This window comes from Alnus glutinosa, chromosome 4 (assembly GCF_958979055.1).
Source record: "Alnus glutinosa chromosome 4, dhAlnGlut1.1, whole genome shotgun sequence".
NCBI lineage: Eukaryota > Viridiplantae > Streptophyta > Magnoliopsida > Fagales > Betulaceae > Alnus > Alnus glutinosa.
Window position 1 is genome coordinate 6,147,929 of NC_084889.1, and position 12,399 is coordinate 6,160,327.

The following is a 12,399-nucleotide window of genomic DNA, read 5'->3' on the forward strand; positions in this document are numbered from 1 at the left end:
GAAGAAAATGAATGAGGGAGTGAGGATCTTGATGTGAATATGCTCTTGCCGACACATGCCCATATTCTAATGGGTCCCTTCCACCGGCCATTATCTAGTGCTCGTAATCAAAGGGAGCAATTTCAGCCTTTACTTTCTTGGCCCCGCCCCCTTTCCCCGGACAAAAATTTTAAAAATAAAATAAATAAAATAAAATCTGCTCGAAATGAAATCCTTGTTCTGTGGAAGGGTCACTTGCACATTAAATTATTGGGGTGGGGGGGAGGTCATCCGGCCAATGATATCAGCCGACACATGTAGCATTCTTATTTGCCACGCCCCTTATCCACTAAAACCCCACTTTAGGATAATGTTAATCATTTAATCCCCCTCCAAAAAAAAAAAAACCCTAAAAACTTGGTTTTTTATAAATAATTCAAAAAAGTCTCATATTGGGGCAAATCAAAAAATCCCATTAAGAAGGAAGTCATAAACTATATATATATATATATATGGTCAATAATGTTATTATTTGGTAGCATATATGTACATAGAGGGACGGAATTAGGAGGTCGGCCAAGTAATAACTCCCCGATTTTGAATTTTTCCATTGGAATATTTATATATAATTAATTATATATATTTGAGCCCTCCAACGAAAAATCCGTGTATGTATACATTGACACATACTTACTGTTATAATTTATTGACCTAATCCGCGCGCGCGCACATATATATATATATATTGATCAAGGGGCATATATGTGGAGCATTTTACTCCATTGAGGTGCAATTAGTATATTGATCAAGGGGCATATATGTGGAGCATTTTACTCCATTGAGGTGCAATTAGTTGTATCAATTTATTTCAGTTTGGACCATTTTTAATGAAAAAAGTAGGTATGTGTGGGAGGTAAGATCGAGGTTGACACCTAACGGTATACGAGAATTAATTAATGGAGAAATTATATATGGTAGTTTGCCTGCATGGAAGTCACTTTATTACTTTTTCCTTGTCAATCTCACTTTATTGTATTCACAAGATAAAGCCTGGAAATTTTGAAAAATAGCAAATCCTGTTTTAAACAAATTTAAAGGAGGCTAATTAATTATAATATATATATATATATATATATATATATATATATATATATATATATATATATGATCAAAGTATATCTTTTTTAATAAATAGTAATTAAGCTACCAAAGTATAAATTAGAGCATTTTGTTCATTTGAAAAATGTTTTTGTTTTCTGTAATTTGGTTTCCAACTACACTAACACTTTCCTTTCGAGTTAAGCAAGAGGTCTTGAAGCAACGTGGTTCATTAAAAGATTAAGACATGTGAAATCCCTATTATTAAGCAAGTAATTAATTGTAATATGATCACGTGGTAACACCTTTTGAATCTCATACTATATAGAATTAAGTAATGCTATGTACTCAACTCTTATTTCGTTAATGTGACAGTGTTCATCAGCCGTTAAAAAAATTCAAAGACTGATGAGCACTGTCACATTAGTCTATCGAAATAGGAGTGAGTTTATATAGACAATATATACACCATTAAATGCTAAAATATGTAATCTAAACTATGAAATTAATGATCATCTCGGTTATGGACCTTTTATTTGACTCTTCGACCACAAAATTTTTAAAAAAATATTAAAATTCATTTTAGTGTTATTCTGATACCCATCTGGATGGACGTAATTGAGCAAAGTGCTTGAAAACAAGTTGATAATTACCTGCATGTTGATCATCGGTGCCGACCTTTATCACATGCAAATTCCAATAAATAAAAGAAAAAGAAAATAAGATTCAGTTTAGCAAGAATGTCGGCGAGGTGATATCTGGTAACGTATAAACTAAAACAACGACTATATATATATATATATAGTAGTCCTAATCTAATCTCATCAACTGATCTAACCGATCACTTAAACTCACCGTAAAACGGTAATAATCTAATTAAGGGGGATCTCTTTGACATTTCAAAAAGAGCTCGCATGTTTGATCCAATAATGGGAAATAATTATATATATCTACCCTCTGGCGTAGGGTAGAGGGAATAATACCAAATTAATGCATAATCTGAAAGTTACTTTTTGTTTCTTACACAATTTCAAAGTTACTTAATTAAATAATAACCCCTTTTCTTTTTTTTCTTTTTTTTTTGGGGGGGGGGGGTCTTATTCCTGCTCTCCTCTACTCTTCCGGACATCAAAGCTTTTCTTTGAGCTTTTTTTTGCTGTTTATTTGTTTATGTAATTTCATGCTACATGGGTTATTGTCTCCCTTTAGGGATGATTCTTGTATCTGGGTTGTGTTGATATCATGCCTCTCTATTATGCAATCTCATATTCAAACTTTAACATTGCTTTTACTGCTTCAGTCTCTTTCTGATGGGTGTCGCAGTTCTCAAGTGGGAGTACAAATAGGCTTGCCTTAATCTGTATCCTCTTAGCTTCTGTATCCGCCTTGTGCCGCTTCTTGAGAGGACCGGGTTACAAATTTGACTAATTTGCATTGTTGTTAGGATAATGATGATATGGTAAAGAAACATATACATATATATATAATTAGCATCTCTTTGAATGCTTTTCTGGTGCATAACGCTCTTTGAATGGTATCGTGTTCCATCCTGGTTCATATATAAATCTTTTTTAATTTAATGCATGGGCCGGGTCTTGTGATCGAGTTTGGTTTAATTTCTTCGATCGATCATTTAATTCAGAAGAGAAAAACTCATAAATATTATCCTTCAATTCTTATGTGTCAATCTGAAGAACAAATAACCATCATTTCATGAATTATTCATGTGCTTAATTAGGAATTTAGGATGATTACATTTGATCCTTACAGGATTTATCTAGCTAGAGTACTAATTAATAGATAATTCATATATACTTAAAAATTAAAGACAATATTATTTCATCAACCCTAATCAAATATCTCACCATATATATATGATATCATGCTCCATCAAATACTAGATCAATGGTTTATTTTTATGATTACAATTAATGTGAGATTTAATCTCCTTCACACTCCTAAATTTTATATATACTTTAATTTCCACACTTTCTTAAAGAGTCTTTAGTTTACTTTACGTTGGGTTATATGTATTATGTATATATATATGCTAAGAATTCTTTTCTCAAAAGAGATAAATACCGGAATTTCAAATCTGAAAAAAGATTTATTAACCCAAATTTTATATACATAAAGTAGAAAATAAAGAAGACCTGTGAACCCACATGAATCCTGACCGTCCATCACGACATTATGGCCACCCACGATGGCGAAGGATCAGCGAATGAGTCTCTGGCAATTGGCCACCATCCCTGGCCTATAAATGCCACCCCTCTCCCAAACTGATCTCTCACAGAATCACCCACCCATCAATCATATACATCTTTTCCACACTTCAAGACTTAACCACCACCACCACCATGGCTGAAGAGAAGCACCACCACGGCCACTTCCACCACAAGAAGGACGATGAAGAAAGGCCTTATGACACTGTCTACTCCGACCAAAGGCCTTCTGACACTGTCTACTCCGACCAAAGGCCTTCTGACACTGTCTATTCCGACCCTCCTTATTCCACCGAAACTGCTTATTCCTCCGAGACCACCTACTCCTCCGGCGGCAAGGGAGGGTACGGCTCCGGTGGCCCGGGTGGGTACGCAGTTGATACCACAGAAGTGATCACCGAGTCTGGCCCTGACTACGAGAAGGAAGAGAAGCACCACAAGCATCTAGAGCACGTCGGCGAGTTTGGCGCTGCCGCTGCCGGTGCTTATGCCTTGGTACGTAGTTATATACTTATACTCTAACTTTTCCGTTTTTTTGGGTAAAAGAATGATGTTATTTAGTGTGCTGTTATACAAGTTTATACCAGTCTGTCATGATCAAAATCGCAAACACCTTGTTATAAATTTGGCTATTTTTTTGTGATGATAATATCAGTACGAGAAGCACAAGTCATCGAAGGACCCAGAGCATGCCCACAGGCACAAGATAGAGGAGGAGGTTGCAGCTGCGGCTGCAGTTGGAGCAGGCGGATTTGCCTTCCATGAGCATCATGAGAAGAAAGAGACAAAGGAAGAAGAGGAGGAGTCTCAGGGAAAGAAGCACCACCATCTTTTCGGATGAAAAGAGAAGACCCGGCCCCAACCATGGATGGATCTCTTCCGATCGAGTGTCTTTATTAATTAATTAACTACGTGTTTTCTCTGTGTTACGTTGTACGTGATTATACCACCAGTAAGCAGCTACCCTAAATAATACTTTGTGCGTGAGTGAGTGAGCTTGTGAATGCTGCCTTGGTTGGTACATGTCCTTGTTAATTAAGGGTGTCATCACTCATCTGATGGCTGATGCTCTTATTTAATTTCTCTTTTTTATCTTTTGGCGATGTTAATAATAATATGCAGGTTCCTTTTTCATTTAAGTCTTCTACATTTCATTTAATTAATTAAGGAACTGGTCGTCTTTAATATTATTTTTCATGTTATCAATTTTTTGTTCTCACAAATCAACTAAAAAATTGTCATGATCATTTTATGACTTTAATTATCTACCATTTCCATATATTAGGTGTGTTTTGACTTTCTTTTTCTATTTTTTCTTAACGTGAAATTAATCAATAAGAGTACCTTCTCTTTTTTCTTTTTCTTTTTTTCCTGTGATTAGTCAAATCATTAGACCAGTAGTGTCGTGAGATTTCGTTGAAATTTGGTTTAGAAGAATATAGATCAGGTCATGGTTTGGGCTGCTTGGCAGATCTTATAAAATAAAATTAGGCGAATTAACCGTCTGAACTGCAATCATATTTGAAATTATTTCTCTAAACTTCATATTTTTTTAATTTAGTGTATTTATCTTTTAATTTTTTTTTTTTTTCAATTTCACCCGTCCGTTATGATTTTCGGTAAAATCCTAACGGATGGGTGTCAAAAAATTTGAAAATACATGCCCCTCTTTTTCTTTTTTAAGGAAATAGAGAAAAAAATTACAAAGATTATATTTAGGTTGCAAAAATATTGATGCCTTAATCTTTGATTTTATATATATATATATATAGTATTTTAGGAATTTTAACGGGATTTAACGGGAAATTGAAAAAAAAAATATAAAATTAAAATATTGATACACTAAATTAAGATTTTTTTAAGTTTATGGGGTAATTGCAAAAGCAGCGACAATTCAGAAAGATTAAGTGAAATTTTCCAAAAAAAAAACCATGTTAATGGCCGTTATGAAAACTTAAGTTTTTGTTAAAATCTCCTCAAAGTTATGCCTATCAACGGTCCCAACTAACAAAATTTAATGAGAACTATATATTACATATCATCTTTTGTCTATCTTTTTTGCAAATTTATCATTGAATCTGTGGAACTACAAATTCAATAATGGATTTGTCCATCTATTTTACAGAGATAGACAAAAGATGAAAACTAAATATTTCTCAAATTTAATATGTTTTCTTACATGATGTATATGGTCCGTTATAATTAGAAAAATGCTCAGATTTGCAACTCTTTTACAACTTAGTGATGTGATTGAAGGGTCTTAAAAGAAAATTGTAGGTGATGTAGTTACTCCAATTACATGCTGGCATGTGTCAACGTGTCTAACATTATTCTTATAATTACTATGAATTATGTTAATTTGACTGTATGTTAAGTACCATGAATCATACATGGTAAAGACGAAGAGAATTATTGCCCTTTGTGCTAGGTAAAGTGTAAGCCAGCTTTAATTTTAGGCTAAAACATTAAAAATTGAAATGGGATTTGAACTTGGGCTAGCTTAATTGGGAAATTTCAAGGCGTAGAGAATCTTTTCAATAAAATGCTGCATTATTAGTAATGTTAGAAATCACGATGTATAAGAAAAGTAGTATCAATTAAAAGAGAAGAAAATAAAAAGACATACGAATTTAAAGATTTTTTTTCCCACTAATATCAAGAGAAAATACAATAATTTTAGCCTCTCTCTCTCTCTCTCTCTCTCTCTCTCTCTCTCTCTCGTGATGGCTTGTGTTCGATCGGTAACATATGCAGTGATGGTGAATGGGAACCAAGTGGGTCACATAAAGCCCACGAGAGATATCCGCTAAGGTGATCCACTATCTCCATATCTGTTCTTAATCTGTGCAAAGGCTCTTAGTTTGTTACTATACCAGGCGGAGCGCATAGGGAGTATTACAGGGGTACCATGCAACCTCTAAAAATGTGCCAAGGATATATTAGCCACATTTTCTTTGCAGATGATAGTTTGCTCTTTTGTAAGGCCAACTTTGTTGAAAGACTACTAAGAATCTTCGGTATCTATGAAGCTGCGTTGAGGCAAAAGCTAAATCTACAAAAAACTTTTATTTTCTTCAGTCGCAACACGAGTCATGCAAAGCGGCAAGAAATACTATGTCTATAAGGTTTACAAAAGGCACAACGGTATGATACTTATCTTGGCTTACCTTCGTTGGTTGGGAAATCCAGAGTTTAGTCTTTCCACAGTATAAAGGACAAGGTTTGGAACCGTTTGAATAATTGGAAAGTGAAATTCATATCCCAAGTTAGGAAAGAAGTACTTTTGAAAGCTGTGGTTCAAGCGATTCCCACTTACAGTATGAGTATGTTTCAACTTCCGATCTCGCTATGCAAAGAGATAAATAGCATGATGCAGAAATTCTAGTGAGGGCACATGGAGAATAATTCTAAAATTCACTGGATCAGCTAGGAGAAGATGGGACACCCCAAAAATAAAGGTGGAATGGGTTTTAGGAACTTAGTAATTTTCAACCAAGACCTCCTAGCGAAGCAATTCTGGAGATTACTCCAGACCCCATCATCCCTGACTGTGAGAATCATCAAAGCCAAGTATTATCCTCATTCTTCGATCATGGAAGCTTCTCTAAGGAATAGACCTAATTTTGCATGGAGGAGTATCCTATCTTCTCGAACCCTGTTACAACAAGGGATGGTTTGGAGAGTGGGCGATGGGAGAAGTATTCAGGTATTGGGGGGATAGGTGGCTTCCCACACCCATCTCTTTCTTTGTACAATCCCCTAGATGAATCCTAGATGAGAATGCCACGGTAGCCAATCTTATAGACCAAAACACAAAGGGGTGGAAAACTGAGTTGATTAGGGAGGTATTTCACATTGAAGAAGCTCATGTAACATCCAACATTCCTTTGAGCTCACTACAACCACATGACCGAATGATATGGAGTGGTACTACCAATGGTATTTTTTTCTGTTTGTAGCGCCTACCATCTGGAGAAGGAAATATAGGCACGCAACAGGGGTGGGAGCTCACAAGTTGTGATGGAATAGAGATGTGGAAGGCAGTGTGGAGCCTTAAAGTACAGAACAAGATCAAACAATTCATGTGGAGAGCTTGCAATAATCTACTACCTACAAAGGTGAATCTATTTCGGAGAGGTATTGTTGACGATAAGTTGTGCCCACTTTGTGGAAGGGATGAAGAGTATGTCCTCCACATCTTATGGAGTTGCCCTGTGGCGCAAGAGGTATGGCGATGTGGTCCAATCATTTTCCAAGAAAGGAGTACTTCGGGAGAGAGTTTTATGCAAGTGTTTGAAATTCTACTTGAACACTGCAATAAGAAACAATTGGATCTTATGGCTGTCATGGCGCCGAATATGGTTTCGCAAGAACTTGATGGTATTTGAAGGTGACTTTACCCATCCAACTCAAGTCTTCCGTGAGGCGGTAGTGTCAATTGAAGAGTACAAAAGATGTCATAAGAAGGAGACCCAAATTGTTTTGGTGGAGGGGCAAGCGGCCAATATGCAACCAATTTCTTGGAAGCCCCCACCCCCAGGTTTGATTAAGGTTAATTGGGATGTTGGGGCCAATAAAAAGAACGGATGCATTGGTATTGAAACTATTGCTCATGATAGTGCAGGTTGTTTTTTGGGAGCCCACAGCTCTACTCAAAAACTTGTAGTGCACCCAAAGGTAACTGAAGTTATAGCAGCCCTCTCTGCACTAATGTTTAATAAAGAGGTGGGTTTTTTTAATGTAATCTTTGAAAGTGATGCATTGCAGATCGTTCAAGAGGTTAACTCAGATATTCCGCCCATGAACCGAATTGGTCACTTTGTGGAAGGCATTAAACAAGGGTTGAGTTTCTTTAGATCTTCATGTGTTGTCCATGTTAGCAGTGAAGCTAATTCAGCGGCTCATACCCTTGCAAGGGAGGTAGCCACTCATGTAATAGATTTTGTCTAGTTGGAAGATATTCAAAGTGGCATCCGTGATATTGTAAGTAATGTGTTTGTCCCTAGATCCGGTGTCTGGATCATTCTATTTTATTCTATAAGAAGGGGTTTTGTTCAAAAATAATAATAATAAGTTAGAAAGAAGATCTACCGTAGACTTTACAATCCTTTAAAAATTGACTAGGTTTCTAATCCTAAAATAACTAATTGACATTTTGATATAATTCTCTCGTTTGGAAGACTAGCTAGTTTCAAGAATAGCACAATTAACATGTTGGCAATGTCACAATGAATTGTCACTTTATTTTGCTTGACATTTAATTCACCAAGCAATCTTTTCAAATAAACAATTTTTTTACATACTTTTGTAGATTATAAGTATTTTGTTTATGTAGTTAACAAAGCCACCACAAATTGCAATTTTGACATCCAACTAACAACATCATCAACCAAGTTGAAAAAAACAAATCTAGCAATTAATTAACTCTCACTTATTATGATCACCTGAAAAATCTACATCTACATAACCAACCAAGTCAATATTCTGATCAACATAACAAATAATAGTACTAGTGATGTCTTTCAAATAAGGACTAATCTACTTAACACTATCCCAATTAACTTTTTTTGTACACGTGGTCTACTGCAGCCATAGCAAACATCAAACATTAGGCTCCCTACCATAGAAGAATATGGAACATGAGACATATCTACTTTCTCTACTTCAGTTGTTGGAAATTGATCAAAAGACAGAAATTTCTATGAATTTTGATAGGATTAAACAGAAAATCTAACGGATGATTAAAGTTGAAAAAAATTGAAAGAATAATACCCTAAATTGACACTTTTTAAATTTTGGGTACTTTTTTCAAAAGTGATAAAAGATCCAAGGTTATAAGTGAAATTCTTCCAAATTTTTAGTTGATTAAGAGAATGTATAAATATTTCAGGAATACGGGACTCCATAGAACTTAAAAGCCATGACATAACCATTTGATGATTTGCTTGCCAATCATCAAACTTAGGATTATCATTTATCAAAACTAGAAGGGCTAATTTTGCATGCCCTAGCCCATTCAAGAGAACAGAAGATAACTTCATATATATTGGGATTATAATATGTTTCCGCCATAACAGAGTAACCGAAAAAAGGCTCACCAAAAACAGAGAAAAGTTGCAGAAAGAGATGCACACCAGCAGCAGCAAGTATGTTCATAAACAAAGAAAAAGCGGCAACAAGAGAAACATAACAGCCTGCCAAGTATCTATCAAACGACTTTCTTCTTAAAGGCAAATTAGATTTAACCAAAACTGAACTACCGAACATGTTTTACCATAGGTCGTCTCAAAAGCTTAAGTTAATAAGAAATAGAGAATTTAATTATTCAATTAATATTTTAACACTCCTCCTTATATGTACATAGGCTCAAACTCAATCTCTTCAACAAATAAGACCCAACACATAGAATATTTCATTGAAATAAAAGGTACACAAAAACTGTGAAAACAACGTTTAAACTCAAAACCTCGACTTTGATATCATTAAAAAAATAAGATAGAAGAAATAATGCACAAGAATGTAATGTGGTTCAACAATATATTTACATCCACTTAGAGAGGGGAGTTAGCATTCAATCATATCCTACATAGATTATGGTCTCCTCCAATATATAGATATGATAGCACATTATAGGTAAAAACAAAAAAAGAAAAAAAAAAAAAAAGAAAAAAAAGAAAAAGAAAGAGATCTCAAAAGTACAGCAATTTAATTACAACCAATCACACCGATATAGCAACATTAACATATACAATAGTCATTCGCCAGAGGAGGAAATAATTTGGGCTACGTTTTCACTCGGATAAGAAAATTTTTACAAACCAACCTTCAAAAATGTTGTGTCAAGCTATGTAAGAAATATATATTTTTTTAATAGGTTAAGAGAAATGATCCATACACTCATTTCTCACAACAGCCCCACAACAAGTTGACGTGGCTGGTAATATTTTATTATTTTTTTGTTTTGTTTTCATTTATTTTTGTAAAAAAATAATAAAATATTACCAGCCACGTCAGCTTGTTGTGGGGCTGTTGTGAGAAATGAGTGTAGAGATCATTTCTCATAGGTTAAATGACACGTGTTGCTTTTAAAAGTTAAATTTATATAAATTTCCAAAATTTGTGCCGCATTTATTCTTTGCAACAGTTATCGATCATCAACCTTATCATCATTGTTGTTATTTATCTTATCATTATTGTTGTTGTTCAATGAATAATTTTCACACAAATTTCAGGAATAGAATATTGGTTGACTCAGTCGACACCCAAATTTTGACAGTCCATTATGACATTCATTTTTTCTTATCACCTATTACGACATTCATGGGCACTCCCGATAACAGGAAGAATTTTTCATTTTTTTTTTTTTTTAAATAAAAATATTAACAAACAATTTAAAATATAAAATATTTTTAATTTTATGTCACATCAAAATATTTTTTGAAACAAAATATAAAAAACACCCTCTTAAAAGTTTTAATTATCATATTGGAGAGATCGATCGACGAATAATCATATATTAAACCTTCAACACGGTTATAAATACGACCCTAACCCGGCCAACTAAACCCATGCATTAACAACCTTTCTCGTTAACATTTGGCAGAATAATTCCTGCATCTTTTTCAACCCATATTCATACTCTACGACAACGATGGCAGAACACCACCACCACCACCTCTTCCACCACAACAAAGATGGAGAAAATTCTGTTGATGGAGAAAATCCTGAGGATTATAGGAAGGAGGAGAAGCATCACAAGCATCTCGAGCAGCTAGGCGAGCTTGGTGCTGCTACTGCTGGAGCTTATGCATTGGTAGTCTCCTTCTTCTAGCTATCGTTTTGATGTGTGTGTGTGTTTGTGTTCGCTATTGTTTGATCGATATATATATGTAGAGAGAGAGAGTTTTTAATCTGTCGTCAACCTCGGATCTCAAACAGCCGAAACCAATATCTTTAACTCATATATGCAAGACCCTAATTGAGGACAGATCAAAAGAAGAAAACCAAACAAAAAATGTTTTTGTCGATCTTGTTTGTAAGTCACATGATCGATCATATCTAGTTATAATGTCGTATTTTAAGTGGCATATATTATATATCATTAATTTATTTGTGAAATAGTTGTTTTGGTCTTTGTTTGAATGACTATACATATGTGCGATCGATCAGCATGAGAAGCATAAGGCAAAGAAAGACCCAGAGCACGCCCACAAGCACAAGGTAGAAGAGGAGATTGCAGCAGCAGTTGCAGTAGGGGCCGGTGGCTATGCATTCCACGAGCATCATGAGAAGAAAGAGGCAAAGAAAGAAGATGAAGAGGCACACGGAAAGAAGCACCACCATCTCTTCTAAGTGTTTATTTGCTCTCTGTTATTGATCATGGATCGATCACCAGTAAACGACTACCCCAAATAATATTAATTTACGTGTGCGTTTTTGTATGTCGTCGTTAAATATATAGATTCTATCTGGTTCAGTTGTCGTGTGCAATGTTATGATCATGTTCACAATAATATTAATTAATGTAAGCTTCTTTCAAGTTTGAACTCGATCTTCCTTTTTGCATGTATTTTATTTGCGTGAATTTTAAGGCTTAATAACATTAATTTGTGGCTTCTTATATATGTACACGTACACGCGCGTCAATATTAATTGTTATCCTTAACCCCCCCCTTAAAACAATTTGACCAAAAATCTAATTACCAACTAACTGAGTTCTAAGATGCTTTTGGTTGACGATATAAGAGTAACTGATAAGAATGTAAAATGTCGTATTTTTTCCCTTAATATTTAATCTCTTATACTTATTTAATGCCTAAATATACTCATTATTCTTATATTTTGATTTAGGATACAAATTGAGGCATTAAATGCAAAACAAAGCAAATTGGGCGATTTTGGACAGTTTCAATATCAATTCGTAATCTGGTCATAACTCTCTCATAAAATCTCCGATTGAGATGATTCAAGATGCTGTGGAACACCAAGAAAAAGATCTACAACCTTTATGTTTTGCGTTTTGAGAGATACCGGATGAATCAAGGTCGAAATCAGGCTTGAAGTTGACGTTCTGATGCGGTTTAATTGCGGAAGTTTT

The 12,399-nt window shown here is 34.8% G+C and overlaps 2 protein-coding genes across 2 annotated transcripts; both read left to right on the forward strand.

Moving 5' to 3' along the window:
• The first annotated feature begins 3,357 nt into the window (after nucleotides 1-3,357).
• LOC133865677 (abscisic stress-ripening protein 5-like) lies at nucleotides 3,358-4,436 on the forward strand. The gene is made up of 2 exons (XM_062302107.1): nucleotides 3,358-3,797; nucleotides 3,958-4,436. Exons 1-2 carry the CDS (start codon nucleotides 3,438-3,440, stop codon nucleotides 4,141-4,143), a joined length of 546 nt encoding a protein of 181 aa, XP_062158091.1. The 5' UTR covers nucleotides 3,358-3,437; the 3' UTR covers nucleotides 4,144-4,436.
• Nucleotides 4,437-10,861: 6,425 nt separating this feature from the next.
• On the forward strand, nucleotides 10,862-11,848 carry LOC133865678 (abscisic stress-ripening protein 1-like). The gene is made up of 2 exons (XM_062302108.1): nucleotides 10,862-11,115; nucleotides 11,472-11,848. Exons 1-2 carry the CDS (start codon nucleotides 10,954-10,956, stop codon nucleotides 11,652-11,654), a joined length of 345 nt encoding a protein of 114 aa, XP_062158092.1. The 5' UTR covers nucleotides 10,862-10,953; the 3' UTR covers nucleotides 11,655-11,848.
• Nucleotides 11,849-12,399: the final 551 nt, after the last annotated feature.